The sequence below is a fragment of the Epinephelus moara genome, chromosome 23 (genome assembly GCF_006386435.1).
Source record: "Epinephelus moara isolate mb chromosome 23, YSFRI_EMoa_1.0, whole genome shotgun sequence".
NCBI classification, from domain to species: Eukaryota; Metazoa; Chordata; class Actinopteri; order Perciformes; family Serranidae; genus Epinephelus; species Epinephelus moara.
Window position 1 is genome coordinate 26,510,977 of NC_065528.1, and position 16,203 is coordinate 26,527,179.

Here is a 16,203-nt window from a genome sequence, read left to right on the forward strand (position 1 = left end):
AAAGTTGCAGTCATTGGACAAAATTTTAAGGTCACACAGAATTCAGTGAGAGTGGTTGACTTTGCGTTAATTGCTGCCATCGCAACATCCTGGAGAGGCTGTGAGTCAGCCTAATTAAGCAGAATTTAGCATGAAAGCAGCAGTTGTATCCAAAAGAACTCTACAGAAATAAAGAAAATCGTGTGCAGATCTGATGTGCAGTGAGATTTGAAACTCTGCATCGTTGTCAGACTGTTTCAGGCTGTGGATGTGTATTTGTGGTCATGTAGATTTTTCATTATGTGTGATGGAATGAATGTAAAACACTGATCATCACATTTTTATTATCAGATTAAGTAGCTACTTGCGCTTGGTTAATTTTTTTAACTTAAGTTTCAGCAGGGCTGCTCAAAATATTCTCCCCCTGATCTGCACTTCTCATCCAGTAGTTACTGGACAGAGTCATGATTTCAGTGTTTTAATAACATCACAGTTTTGCTCCTAACTAAACATGGACGTATACACACGCTTCGTTCATGGACTTGACTACCTAGCAGGATGATATTAAAACAAAAATATCTCATAGTTTAGGTATTTTTAATCAAAATGTTGTCAAATTTTGATGGCACTTTATAAAGAGATTCTCCCACATGGACCACTAGAGAGTGTTTGCGTACCACCTGTGGTACATGTACCGTAGTTTGTGAATCAGAGTCACAGCCAATGTGCTTTATCTCCTTCCTGGCTTCAGGACCTTCAAAGCTAAAAGCCAATTTGATGCCATTTTTCAGGACACCATTTTAGCCCATTAGTAACCTATTTCAAAACTAAATGCAAACTGTCAGGCCAGGCCACATCTGAGGCTAAAAAAGTCCCCCTGGAGACCAATTCCACATGCCATTTATATGTGAGCTTTCTTGCCTTTTAACTTGCTCAGCAGTGACTTCCACAAGCCTTTCAGCGTGTCTTGAAAGCACCTTGTCGTGAGTCAGGGTTTTTGAAAATGTAGCAGAGGTTGGTGAGAAGAAACTTTCTTCCTTCATCCGACTTACTCTTAGATGTCGGAGCACTATAACCATCTTTGGGCAAAAAAACAATACAGATTTATATTTCACTTCTGATAGAGAGAGTAGCAAATAAAAGAGCGAAAACATGCAAATGAGAATTTGCTCAGCATTATTTGCAAGTTGCATTTGGATTTGTTAGAGAACAGTCAGATTACAGTCTGCCTTCATTTCCTGTCATAAGTATATTTTTCTTTTCTTGTTTCAATCAGAAGTCAGACTCTGAGGAGGGGAGCTGGGCACAGGTAAGGCCGGAGAAACCGGATGTCATTTCTTGGATTTGTTAATTAAAAGTTGTTTATTACAGATTAAATCTTACAGCTGATATGAAAATGTATCCAGTAAAAGCATCAGTAAAGATCTGTTGAAGTAGAGTGTGCTGACTTGTGTCTTTTCCATCAGACTCTAGCTTACGGCGACATGAACCACGAATGGATAGGAAACGAGTGGCTGCCCAGTCTAGGACTACCTCAGTACCGCAGCTACTTCATGGAGTGCCTGGTGGACGCACGCATGCTGGACCACCTCACCAAGAAGGACCTGAGGGTGCACCTCAAAATGGTGGACAGCTTCCACAGGTACTGCACTCACCTTAGCTGCGTCACACACCGCAGCTCACCTCGCGAACTACTGGACCAGTCAGCCTAATATTTTGTGTGCACATGTGTGACTGTGTGCTCAAGGACCTGTCATGGTTGCGGTAATTCACAATTGTTGGAAAACCTGTTGTCTTGACTGTTAAATACCATCATTGGCTGCTGGCTCCTCGCTCCTTTTAACCAGCGGGTTGGGGCCAGAAGTCATAAACAATATCAAATCACAAAAGAAAAGAGCAAAAAGCATTTTTGGAAATCGTCCTGGCTCAAAACAAGAGGCCTTGCCGTCTGTTGGAGGACACATTTTGGCCTTCATCTTGGCTCAAAAGCTGACATCCATAGAAGAGTTAGATATCATTTTGAAGCGGAGCATGTGCAGATTGAATCCATACCCAGGCACGTGATCATCAAAATCCCCATTTTTGTTATCTTCACCACCATCTTGATCGTAAGGGAATTGGTGCGGACAATTCCACCAGATGCAGCTGTAACACCTGCATTCTGAGTAGCTGCAATCAGCTTCGGGAGCCCTGTTGCAGCCAGAATACTGCCTCCTGGTGGAGATCCGCAGCCTACTGAGTGCAATTTCCTGGTTTATACATTTAAAAAATATTAGTAGCATTTCAGTGAGGCATTTATTTTATGAGACAGGAGATAATTTAGGTTTTAGACCTGCAAAAAATTACTTTATTGCCAGTTTCAGGAAGTCTTTCTGTCGCAGATGTTTTAGGCTGATTTTGTCATCTGTCCGCAATCAAAGTTTTTCATGACATGACCGTTTATATCCCCGAGACCCTGTGTCGTCATATGAGGACATCACTTTCATCACATCATTTTGGGTTTACTTGACCTTATACTTCATTCTGATTAACTTAGACCTGTTGTCTAACGAGGACAACAGGTCTGTGTGCCATCTAGCGGCAGCAAGAGCAGAGTAGTCAGTCTGCAGCCAATCCCAACACAAAAGTGGACAAGATCTAAAACCTGATCATATTGTATGATTGAAACTTGTTTATTTATGATGAATAATGTCTGTAGTTTGATATGGCAACAAATTTGACCAATTTTAGCAACAGTAACAAGCTAAGATGCTGTGAGTTCAGAAGTACTCATTTGCAGACATTGGGACTTTATTATCATTGGCAATGCTTAGTTTTTTGTACTTCATGGCTGCTACTGATCCCAAATAGCTAGGAGGAATTAAAAATGCATGAATGTATGAAAGTGACCAAGCAAAATTTTAATTTCAGGAGTACGTGTGTGTTTTTCTAACCCCAGAACAAGTTTACAGTATGGCATCATGGGTCTGAAGAAGCTCAACTATGACAGGAAGGAGCTGGAGAGACGCAGAGAGCACAGCCAGCACGAAATGAGAGGCAAGTGTCCCCAAATTAAAATAACAAATAAACATGATAACAAACCAAAACCAAGATGCAACAGATGAATAGACAGATAAGCCTTTGACATGAGATGTTTGTACATGTGTGTGTCTGCAGACGTGCTGGTGTGGAGTAATGAGCGGGTCATCCGCTGGGTGCAGAGCATAGGCCTGAGGGACTACGCCAACATCCTGCTAGAGAGCGGTGTACATGGAGCTCTGGTCGCTTTGGATGACAACTTTGACTACAGCAGTCTGGCGCTGCTCCTCCAGATCCCCAACCAAAACACTCAGGTACTCCAGCTACAACACACACTTCTTTTTTCATCAGGCTGTTAAAATGATGACAGTTCAGTTTCTCTTTGAAACTCAGACATGCAAAAAGGTTTTGAATTCAAACTAAAGTGTACCATACATTTTTATTCCAACATTTCAATTTATCTGCAACAGTGAAATCAACTGAAAAGTCACTGGTGTAAAGCTGGACCCAAAAATCAGGTGGTCTGGTAAAAATAACTTTCACAGCTTTTCCACACTGGATATGGAAACACCTGATCATGATGAGAACCTTTTTTTAACTTGTTTCGTGACATCATCAAGCCAAATTTAAAGGTGCTGAGTATGTGCAGAAATATCATCTGTCACCAGCTTCAGTCCAAAAGTAGAGGTGTGTTGTTATCAGCCTTCAAAAAGCTGGTCCAGTCTGAATCAGAACATGCAGATTTGCCAACTGTCACTCTGGCAGCTTGCCCTGTGAATTCTCGCTGCTTACCTCATCTATACTCAGGTAAAATGGATATGCAGCGCGAACAACGTAATGTGTCAGCTGCCTCTGTTACCATGCTGCTATAAATAGCCGGCCTTGTGGAAGTCAAAATGTGTTTGTGTGTTTTTTTTCCTCAGGCACGTCAGATTCTGGAGCGAGAGTACAATAATCTGCTGGCGCTGGGCACCGACAGGAGACTGGATGAGGTGAGTTCTACTGTTAACCACAAAACTGACCTCACGACATATGAAGCTCGTTCAGACAACTTGCAACAATAACCTGTTAGTATTCAAGAAAGATAAACAGAATTAATAATATCACACTCACAGATCTTTAATTATGCTTTCTGTTGTGTGTAAATCAGATCATCATTAATGCACTGAAAGCATTAAACTATTTAAATGTGACGTCTCAGACTGAGAGATGATGTGATCACGATGCTGCCTTCACATCCTTTTTCCTGAATGTCCAGCCAGAACAACAGTTGTATATTATTTTTGCTCAGTTTTCAGTCACAGTGCAGTGACCCAGATTTCATGGTGTCACAACATAAAGGTTTTGAGAATAGACAGTCAGCTACAGACTCTTTGGATAAGTTAATTTTTTTGGATGTTGTGGTTTGACACTTTTCCCTGTCAGTAAATTCGACCTTTTATATTAGTCATTTGATTTAAAGCTGGAGTGCTGGACTTTAACATTAAACTAACGAGGGCTGCCCCCTGAAAGTCAAAGATCTGAATCGTTAAAGGGGAACGACTGTTTTTTTTTTTTCAACCTGGGCCCTATTTTCCGATCTACTTTTGTCTAAATGAGTGATAGGATGTTCAATATTTGACATTTCTCCAGTACGAAGCTAGGGCTGACCTGCCTGCAGCCCGTGAGAGCGCGCTATATTAAATAATAGGGCACTCAGACAGCGTCAAACAACGTCAAAATACGTCCACTAAAAGTGTATTTTTTTTCACACAGATAGGCTCGGATTGTTAGTATAATTATCCGACAACATAACGGAAAGAAGAAATGATCGTCTGTGTTTACCTTTAGCTGGAATCGGACATGTTCCTCTGCCTGTTGCTGCTCCCTCTCTCTCCTCATCCGCTCTTCAGTTTCAATGAGCTCTGCATCTGTGTACGTCTGTGTACTCCGTGTTCAACTAAATACGGGCGCTCATCAAATCCATATGGCTCATCCAGATCCAGCTGGTCAGAATCGGGTAAAAATTCAGCCATGACTACTCCAAACAGAGTAACTCCTCGCATTTGTAAAGTCACTCGTGCGGTAACTTCCTGCAACAACTCAAATCTCGCGAGACGTGAGATTTCAGAGCCAGACTTTCACCCTCTGAGTGAGTGTTTTGACTTGCCCCAACAAACATGTCCGAATTTTTACCCGATTTTGACCAACTGGATCTGGATGAGCCATTTGAATTTGATGACCGCCCGTATTTATGTGAACACAGAGTACACGGACGTACACGGACGTACACAGACGTACACGGACGCAGAGCTCATTGAAACTGAAGAGCAGACAAGGAGAGAGAGGGAGCAGCAACAGGCAGAGGAACATGTCTGATTCCAGCTAAAGGTAAACACAGACGTTCATTTCTCCTTTCCGTTATGTTGTCAGATAATTATACTAACAATCCGAACCTATCGGAAAAAAAATTAACTTTTAGTGGACGTATTTTGACGTTGTTTGACGCCCTTTGGTGATGTCTGTGGCAACTTTACCATGCTGGTGATGTGTTTTACGTCAACCAGCCAGAGCTAAAAGGGGGAAGGGAACCTTGAGAAGCGTCCCCTTCAAGAAAAAATCAACTCGTCGTCAGAGGATTAAAATAAAAAAAACCAAAGACTCCTGTGGGGAGGGGAGATGTAGCGAGTTCACCTGGAGGCATACGACATAAGCATGTGTCAACTGTGTTTTTGTAATTACTCTCTCTGCCAGATGGGGGAGACAAAAGCTCTGCACTCCAGCTTTAAGAAATTTTAGAAAATAGGACCATTTGTTATTTTATCTCTGAAGTATTATCATATGAACACAGAGATATCAGTGACTTTGAGTGAGCCGAGTTTATTCAGGATTTATAAGTATTGACTGTATCCTTAAGTTTTACCATCTGGGTCTAAAAACATGAATGATATTTATCTCCCCATCAGTGTGACGACAAAGACTTCAGAGGTCCGTCGTGGCGGAGGCAGTTCCCGCCCCGGGACGTTCACGGTATAAGTATGATGCCCGGGTCTGCAGAGACGCTCCCGGCTGGATTCCGTCTCACCGCCACGTCTGGTCACTCCCGGAGGTTGCCCCCTGAGGGTAAGTGCCCGTCTCTGCACCTTCACTCAGCCACTGGCAGATTATTTTTATTAGTGCATGAAACTTGTTAAAGGTGGATATTTTCTGAAAAGCGTCTTTGAAAGGCAGCTACAAAGCAAAGGTTAAATCCACCTGTTGCACTGGTAGATCAAAGCACCACACCTGAGCGCAGGAGTTGCTGCTCCTCGCTGTGTTGTGACTCTGTCTCTTGTTCTCTCCGACTCTGTGACGGCTGCTCTGCAGTCCTCTATGAGGCGCTGGATGACAGCCCTGACGACATGTATTTGGATTGGTTTCAAGGTCAGCTATGCCCCTCTGAGAGTTCTGGGCTTGTCGGCCCTGCGTGTCTTATTATTCTACATACACTCCCTCCTCTTCACATGGTCTCTGCCAAACCACTGTCCGGCTGTCTCTCTCCTTTTCTTTGTGGTCTTTCACCCTCGCCTCTCAATCTTTCTCTACTACTCTCCAGTCTCTCAGATATCCAACTCCAAGGGTGTTGTTTTGCAAAGTTGCAAAATAGTTGTGTTCAGTCACCCTGGTTGTAAAAGCTACGGGGTCAAGTTATGGATTCAGACCCATGCTTGCTGGTGTAACCCTTGAAGTTACAGTAATTGAGCAGCAAAAACTAAAGGCGGCTGAGCGGTGCTATGTAAGTGAACCTGACTCAGGAGGTTTACATAGGTAACAATACGTCTTGGATGTCTCAACAACTCAAACTGACAGTTTGTGTCATTCCTCATCCCTCTGCTGTTAAAAGAGGACACTGGCTGAAATGGGCCTCCATTCAAAGGATCATTCCAGGTTTTCTTAACTTGGCCATTATTTCAATTTGCTCTGAAAACAATGTGCTCAAAGTAAATTGCTGAGATCTGGGAACACAGTGACATTGCTTCAACAAAGTCAGACAGGCCAGAAACACAATCACACAGGTTGTAAACAATTTAAAAGCACTTCATGTGAAGGTGAAACTAAAACTGAGCCAAAAACAATCTCTGACTGCACACGAAAACTGTGAGTACGTTAGCGTCAAAGCCTCCCAGTGCAGGAAGCTGCTCTGTAAACGGTGAGGCATATTTGGACAGTTTGGATTTAAATGTTACCGTTCACTGTCTCTGCCTACGTTTCCCAATTTTGGGATTTGTTTAAAGCCTGTATGATCTGATCTGACTTTGTTGACTGCTCATGTATTTTGCTCCTTCCAACTTCTTTGTAGCGATGTTCCTGCATTTGCACGTCTCAGCAATTAAACAAACACTTAACTAGAGTTGGGTCGATTTCTGGTTTGGAAGTGTCTGGTGTACAGGCGCAAACTGGTTTGATTTTATGCAGGCAGCCTGAACTGGAATTTGGTATCAGAATTAGCCTACATCAGCAACCTGTGCGCTTCGTCCAACTTGTAGTGCATTAGTAATAAGCAGCATGACAAGGTAGTTAACATGGTATTGTTTTTATGAACAGACTAACTGTGCCACTAGTGTCTTACAGGCCGTGTACAACTTAATGCCGAGTCAGCGACATGACATGAAGGAGATCAAACTTCACTAGAAATGAATGGGTAGAGGAGTTGAATGTTTTCTTTAAGGCAGTGGTATTCAAACTTTGTGTGCCCAAAGTGACCCAAAATCCCAAGGCGACAAATAGGTTCCCTTTGAAGGCTTTGTCAATTAAATTAAATTACATTTGCCTCTTTATTAGGAAATGGGTGCACACAACATACTGATAGGTCAATTAAAAATTCATTTATAACCTTTTGTATAGGCTCAGTTGAATATTGCAATAATAATGTGTGGTTATCACAAAATCCCATGGCACACCTGGATTGGCATCACGGCACACCATTTGAGAACCAGGTGGTGGCCTAACTGGACTCGTGTTTCTATTTATCCCTGTCACTTGCGTGCGCACTGTCGAACGTAACACACCAGTTAAATAAAAAGGATGGGAAAAAGGTCAATATTATGTGTAGGGGTAGGTTTATATCACCTGGGTGGACACGCTCATTTTTGCCCTTTTTCAACATTATCATTGGTATTCTGCGATTCTTTGTAATCTCAGCTACAAACTCTGTCTATTGCTTTTGAGAAGCGTTCAAATATTACTCCAAATTAGTCGGCACCAAGATTTAGAGAGAGACCAAATGAGTAACATGTATAAAAGAGATGTAACAATGTAATATTTTCACTGGCCCCATGCTGCTTTCTACCTTTAACTAACCCTGTTTTTCGACATGTTCATGGCAAAAAACAGAGGCACACTTTTAACTGGCAACGGGAAAGGAGTCAGGGTACATACATATCGCATTACAGCAAAACCACAGGTTATGTTTCAACAATAAGGCCTAAGTAGTCTTAAATTTGAATTTGTGAGGTCTTAACTGCTACACACATTTGATCTAATTTAATTTATCCATCTTTTAATCTATTTCTTTAGCTTTTTTTTATTATGTAAAAGTCACTCACTCACCTCTGCACAAAACCACATATATGCTTCTTACCTGCAATGCTTAAACAAGATTTGTCCAAAAAATTTGGTTTAAATGTGTCTTGAACAGGTCTTAAAAAGCATTAAATCTAACTGTCTTATGCCTGTAGACACCCTGGGAGTATATTTCGCCAGTTTTGCGGGTTGTCCTGTTTTTAAAAACCTCCATTCATGCTAAGAGGTATAAGACTTGTCAGGGACTAACAGTTTGGTGGCCTATTAGGAGTCAGCCTCAGGTACATGACTGGAAATCATCCCACTGCACTGATTTCAGCCAGTGTTCTCCTCTAACAAGGTGTTCCCAGTGACACTGAAACAGCCTTCCTGTGTTCCTCTGTCTCTTTCTCTGTACTCCCTGGTCTGTGACGTCCACAACACGTCCACACTCAAATCTGCTGTTATCCACTCAAAATTAAGACATCCTTTGAGTGCGTGATGCATTGCTTTCTCTTCTGGGGGTGACTCTACAAGTAATCTCCGCTGTGTGAGAAAAAAATGTTTTGCTTGTGATCTCACTCATACCGTTGAGGACGTCTGATCTTGTGGCACATGTTTTGGGTGGAAGTGGAGGAATATTTTCTCCTCACTCACTCTCACTGGGTCCATCTGATATAGAGGAGGCTTTAATACTTTAGACTTAAAGATCTTTTCCTCTCGCTGTCTCCCCCTACAGTCGGACCCTCTGCAGTGCAGCGGCTGGACAGCTCCACGGTGAGAACCTACTCCTGCTGAGAGGAGGAAGAGAGGGACCTTAAACTGTACGCTGTATGTAACACAACACAGACTCTCGCTTTGTTAACTACACAGCTTTCTTCAGAAGTACTTAAAGCAGACAGTGGATTAAAGAGAAGGAGGCCAATTGTCTCCTAAGATTAATGTTTGTCTCTTGGACTTGGCGAGCCTGTGCAGTGTTTTTGCCAGGTAGCTGTGATAAGGTGATAGAAGATGGCAGGGCTAGCAGCGAGCAACCGTCTCATACTGATGTCTCCGCTTTAATGTCTGTCCAAAAAAGATGAGTCAGACATTGTCCAAGCTTTGGAGATGTGCTTCAAATAAACGAGGAGTTCAGTACCTTACACAGAGACTAGTTAACAAAGTCCACTTACATGATTATAGAAGTTCAAGGCTCCTAAAAATAGGCCTTGTGAGACTTACCCAGACTTTACAGATTACAAAGTGAGCTTGCCCTAGTTTCATTTCCAAACTGTTTTCTTTGTACTGCCAGGTGCTGTGAAAAAGTGTCATCTCTCACAAGTCTTTGCTTTGATTTGACGACACTGTCTCTCTGCATCTGTTGTGTCAGCCTAACGCAAGTAAAAAAGAGAACACTGAATTCTGCTTCAGATGCACTGTTTAGCATGAAAAACCCTCGTAGTTAGGAGACTGTCACCTGACAGCTATGTGCCAAATAACTTCCTTGATCACTCATTCACTCATCTTTATATAACAGGCATAGCTTACGTTATAGTGAGCTGAAAATTAACATTTTGGACATTTATAAATGTCGTTATTATCCGCCATCACTGACAAGTGTAAATTATAACTGTTTCGCATTGCATTGTGGAATTGTTAGTAGAAAGCTGTGGACACGCCATGGGCACTACTTAGCCGGTCTGTTCTGGGACTTTTTAAGGGCACTGCTTAGACTTTAGTTTCTCATAAAAAAAAGTCATGTGTAGTATGCAAGAAAAATGTCATAAAAGTGTCAAAATATAATATGCCCCGACAAATGTGAAAAAAAAAAAAGTTAAGTATGACATATTAATGCTATAAAAAGGGCCTAAAGTATGTCATAAAAAATAATTAGTGTATGCTAAAAATGTGTCACTAAAAAAGTCATGAATAGAGAAACCAGTCCGTATTTCATAAAGAAGTCATAATACAGAATGCCAGAAAAAAAATCATCGTATCTTATGCCATTAAAATGTAAAAAAGGATTTAAAAATGTCATGATACAGTATGGCAAATAAAATGTCTTAGAAATGACATAAAAATATATTTTTAAAAAAATCATAGTTAAGTATGCCATTAAATGTCATTGAAAAAGTCTTGTTATACTGTGCCATATTTTGCCATACTATACAATGCCTAAAACATGCTATAAAATGTCATGAAATATCTAATATCTGTCATGAGAAAAGTGTCATACACTATGACTTTTTTAATGACAGAGTATAGTATGTCATGAAAAGGTCATAGTATAAGTAAATCTTAAAAAGGTCAGTTAAAAAGGTCATAGTATAGTGTGTCATAAAAAGGTCAACAAAAAAGGTCAAAGTATAATATGTCATAAAAGAGGTCAATAAAAAAGTCATAGTTAGTATGTCATAAAAAGGTCAATAATAAAGTCATAGTATAGTATGTCATAAAAAGGTCAATTAAAAAGGTCAGAGTACAGTATTTCATAAAAGAGGTCAATAAAAAAGTCATAGTATTGTATGTCATAAAAAGGTCAGAGTACAGTATTTCATAAAAGAGGTCAATAAAAGTCATAGTATAGTATGTCATAAAAAGGTCAATAATAAAGTCGTAGTATAGTATGTCATAAAAAGGTCAATTAAAAAGGTCAGAGTACAGTATTTCATAAAAGGTCAATAAAAGTCATAGTATAGTATGTCATAAAAAGGTCAATAAAAAGTCAAGTATAGTATGTCATAAAAAGGTCAGAGTATGTCATAAAAAGGTCAATAAAAAAGTCAAGTATAGTATGTCATAAAAAGGTCAGAATATAGTATTTCATAAAAGAGGTCAATAAAAAAGTCATAGTATAGTATGTCATAAAAAGGTCAATAATAAAGTCATAGTATAGTATGTCATAAAAAGGTCAATAATAAAGTCATAGTATTGTACGTCATAAAAAGGTCAATAAAAAAGTCAAGTATAGTATGTCATAAAAAGGTCAGAGTATAGTATTTCATAAAAGAGGTCAATAAAAAAGTCATAGTATAGTATGTCATAAAAAGGTCAATTAAAAAGTCATAGTATAGAATGTCATAAAAAGGTCAGAGTATAGTATTTCATAAAAAGGTCAATAATAAAGTCATAGTATAGTATGTCATAAAAAGGTCTTTAAAAAGTATTATGTCATTAAAAAACGCAGTCTAAGATGTCATTAAAAAAGTTCTAGAAGTGCACCTCTCACAGTAAACAGTGAAGGTGTAACAGTAGGGAGGCTCCATGATTCACCAGTTTAGGCATCTTTCTGCAATGACTCTAACAGGCAAGAGAAGTTTTTAGTCCTAGATCAGTATCATTACACTCCTGCAGAATGTAATAAGAGCAGAGGTTCGAGGCACAGCAGACAGATAATAATGATATAATGCTCTGACTGCAGGGTTACCATATAAGAGAGCAATGTTAGGAAAATAAATAACACAACGGCTGCAGGGGGAGAGAGACGGGGAATTTAAAGCAGAGGGGGGTTGATTCAGCGGGGAAAAGTTTGTGTGAGTTACATCTTCATAACAATAATTTTGTGTTTCCAAAGAATTTGCTCATCCCATGAAGCACCCTGCGGGCTGTTTCTACGGCTTTCATCATCTTATTTTTATATGTACTCCCACGCAGCAAAAAATAAAAAAGACAATACAGTGCAAAGTGCAGAGAGAGCAAAGGGTTGAATTCTAGTACAGTACACGAGCACAGGAAACTGAAGCTGATTCTATTTAACTATTTTCAGCACACAGTCCGACTGTTTTAACTCAAAGTATTTATATTTTTACACTGTTGTAAGATGTCACTGCACAAACACAGACAGGGCAAGAGTTGCATAGAGGCACCCCAAAAAACAAACACCCTTTGAAAGTTTCTGGGGAAGTACGCAAAGTAAACAAGTCGCCATTACTGCTGTGGCGTCTCCCTACAGTTGGTGTACATTTTAATGCTTGTCCCTTTTCTATGTAACGTTATGTTTGACGACATTGAGAAGAAGCTGTGCAGTTCTCAGCTGCAGTGGCAAATTTCAGCAACATTGGCTAAGCTAACACTACTTAGCTAACGTTAGTGGGCTATCGTCTAGGGGCTGCAGTGGTCCCACAGAATAAATTAACTCAATCAACCAACTGTGGCATTGTTGTGAAATATAACATTAGTTGCTCTAACTACGAGCAACAACGGACGCATTCGGTTTGAAGTCATGAGTGAACATTAGGGCTGGGTATCTCTACTCTGGAGACGAACAAATTAAACATTACCCAATCCTTCCACCAGGGGTCTGATCCTGGACCGTCCTGATTCCCAAACTTTCTGTTGCTGCCATCGCAAGAGCTACTCTCCTCTGCCAACAATCAGTTCCGCACAAGATAACACTAAACACCGAGCTGTTAAACCTATTAATAACTCTTAGGTAACTTTAGCCCCGTCACTGTGTGTCCACGGGTGGACTTTCTGTTCCTGACGCAGAGCTCACACTCCTACAGCAACAACTACAACTCATACAGTCTGTGGTTTGGTGAAGTTGAGCGTGGTGTATTTGATTTGCAGTTCAGCGTGCCGAGAGGCCACCATAACGTTAAAAAGTGTGGCTATACTACACAACACTACATTTACATCATACATGGGGGGTTTCTCAAAGTCCAGGAAGGATCCTTAAATGGCTGAATTTCAAGGATGCTATGTCATCGAACCCCGCCTAATGACTGTTCCAATGTCGAGGATCCTTCAAATTCTACCGCGGAGTCCTTCATTAAGAGAAATTTCAAGGATACAGGTGCCGGAAAAGTTTCATTTTGCCTACCAGTTTGCTTTTTTAAGTGTAATCCAAAATTAAATTCTCCCCAAAAGTCACATGACTCTGAAAATACTGCTTACATTTGTTCAAATTGTACAACACCATTAGAGATTGCCATAATGACCACAGTACCCTGAACCCCCCTCAGTCTGCTGAGGGTTAATGACGCACACCTGGGACACTAGTTAGCCTGTTCCAATGTGTGTTCACCAAATATTAGGAAGGACTCTTGCCTTGCCGCTGCAGGATCCTTGACTCTGAAAAACACCAATGATGTTGAATGAAGCACTCCATTGGTATCTGGATCATTCAGGGTGATGGTACTGGCATCCTACCGATATCCAGCCCTAGTTAACGAGTGAAAAGCAGTGCCACAAGATGGTCAAATACACAAAGCGGTTGCCAGATTCGTGCATACAGACACACAAACATCACAAGGCAAGGTATCAAATTTGCGCCAAGTATATCTGAAAATATGTGACAAGGTTTTTTCCTCTTTCCTTTAGAAACTTCACTGAGCCTCATTAAAAACACCTCACTCTGCTTCCCCTCAGGTACAGTTCTAAAAGGAGATTAACTAGTGGAGCTGCTGGACAGGCCAACCTGCCGAGGAACAAACCATTCTGACGACACGCACTGCCAAGAAGCCCTGCTCTCCTCTCTGACCCCCCCCCAACCCTCCTCTTCCTCCTCCTTCCCCTCCCTTCCTAATATGGGCACCAGATGCCGGTGCTAAACTGTCCTGCAGGCTGCCCCGTTGTCACCATTTCTACCTTTTACATGTACAGTAACTTGTCGAAGCATAACGTACTGTGTATTTCTTCTACAGGAGATGTGTAGGTTATCTGTAAATAAATATGCCATTTTTTAATATATACACACATCTATGTATAAAAAGATATTCAGAGTTTGTGCAAAAAAAAAACGTCCCTGCCACCTCATTTAGTGGACCATAGATTAATATATGCTGCTCTTTAAACTGTCTCCATATTACCCCGCCCTCTCTAGATCATTTTGTACATATGGTTTTATTTTTTCATTGTGCTGATGATGATGATGATGATAAACCTGTGCTGCACCATAGAGAGGACGAGACTGGATGTTGTGTGAAAACCTGCCCTCTAGTGGTGTCCAAAAAAACCACCCTGAGCCCCAACAAACTCCATTATCCTTTCTTATGGACTCGCTGTCATAACAGGAGCGTTTTAAGGGGACATGTCGGCGCACTGGAACGACATGACAAGCACTTTGATACAACCGCATCAACTCAACGGACTATTTAGTAGCCAAGGACGAAAACAAAGAGACGCCATTGCTCTCCGAAGTCGCACAAAACAACTTCTCAGAGAACAAAAAAGCAGGACGTCATTCATAGAACCTGTCACTTGTTGTACTGTATGTTTTGTCAGGCGATACATTAACACAAAAAGGACAACTACACACTCAGCCGAGCTGGCCTTCTCCCCCGACCCCTCAGACACTTAAACAGAACAGATGAAATAACTGAAAGACAGACCGCTTTAGCTCATAGTGTGCGTAGAGTGTATATGACCATGTTGAAGTGAGGTGACATTTAATGACAAACCTGTTGCTTGCTGTGACTTACATTGGTGTAACTGTTAACTCTTTGTTTCCGTCAGAGTTTCCAGGGTAACCTATTGTACAGCCCTGTTATCTGTCTTTTAGTTATTTCTGATGGACGACTCAAACAAGTCTTACGCTTTTGATTTGTTTTTACATCTTCAATTTGCACGAACAATGAGTCATTTTATTTTGTGTCCATTTTTTTATTTATTACTTCTTGTACTTTGGTCAAAACTAAGTGGTGAGCAAGCAAATTTTCATTGTCAATAAAAAAAAACTACTGTCAGTGAATGGGTGGTCTTCATTATTTTTCATTAAAAATTCAAACTGTTAACGGCACCAGGGCAACATTTTGTACATTGGTTGTAACTTGGCCCTGCTTATCAATTGTAAATGTACAAAGCCTGTAGTTAAATACAGTTTCACAGTATTATTCAGATTACATACATAAAAATTGACTGTTCATTTCATTATTACAGACGGAAACATTAGCCCTGTAAGAAGTACTGACATCAATGTTTCTCTCTAGCTTGACTTAGAAGAAAAATAATCACAAATTTTACTTCTACTTTTAGTTCATATTGGCGACCCCCATTTCATAGTAAAAGCACACTCCTTGTTGAGAGAGTTTTAGTTTGTGTTGACGGAATGTATCCAACCTCAGTTTCTTCTGGTCATCCAACAGGTAAGTTCAGCCTCCGCGAGGTCTCAGGGTTTTTTCAACCTGTCTCTCAATGTCCTTGAAAACTTCTGGGTCCTCGATAGTTGGAGTAACCTGTAGGGGAGAAATAACTTACTTTGCGTCATTGAAAAAACCATAGAAAAGCACAAAATGTCAACAAGACCCTATCATTATTAAAGTATGTCATAGAATACTATGCAAAAAAATGTCATACCAATAAAAACGCCCAAGTATAGTTTGTCGAAGAAAGTAATAACGTCATAGTATAGTATGTCGAAAAAAATGATAAAAACGCCACAGTATAGTATGTCAGAAAAAGTGATAACAACTCATAGTATAGTATGTCAGAAAAAATGATGAAAACGTCATAGTATAGTATGTCGAAAAAGTGATAAANAAGTAATAACGTCATAGTATAGTATGTCGAAAAAAATGATAAAAACGTCATAGTATAGTATGTCAAAAAAAGTCATACACCAGTATGTCGAAAAAAGTCATAGTATAGTATGTCGAAAAAAGTCATAGTATAGTATGTCAGAAAAAGTGATAAAAACACCATAGTATAGTATGTCGAAAAAAGTCATAGTATAGTAGATCAGGAAAAGTGATAAAAACGTCATAGTAT

The 16,203-nt window shown here is 40.3% G+C and overlaps 1 protein-coding gene across 1 annotated transcript in view; it reads left to right on the plus strand.

The window, feature by feature from the left end:
* ppfia2 (PTPRF interacting protein alpha 2) overlaps nucleotides 1-15,951 on the plus strand; it is a 281,112-nt gene extending 265,161 nt beyond the window's left edge. The window contains exons 24-31 of the mRNA XM_050036740.1: nucleotides 1,256-1,288; nucleotides 1,446-1,621; nucleotides 2,918-3,015; nucleotides 3,136-3,311; nucleotides 3,921-3,989; nucleotides 5,943-6,099; nucleotides 9,257-9,294; nucleotides 13,867-15,951. Of these exons, the coding sequence (XP_049892697.1) occupies nucleotides 1,256-1,288; nucleotides 1,446-1,621; nucleotides 2,918-3,015; nucleotides 3,136-3,311; nucleotides 3,921-3,989; nucleotides 5,943-6,099; nucleotides 9,257-9,294; nucleotides 13,867-13,878 (759 nt within the window). The 3' untranslated portion in view covers nucleotides 13,879-15,951. The remainder of the gene's footprint in view (nucleotides 1-1,255; nucleotides 1,289-1,445; nucleotides 1,622-2,917; nucleotides 3,016-3,135; nucleotides 3,312-3,920; nucleotides 3,990-5,942; nucleotides 6,100-9,256; nucleotides 9,295-13,866) is intronic.
* Nucleotides 15,952-16,203: the final 252 nt, after the last annotated feature.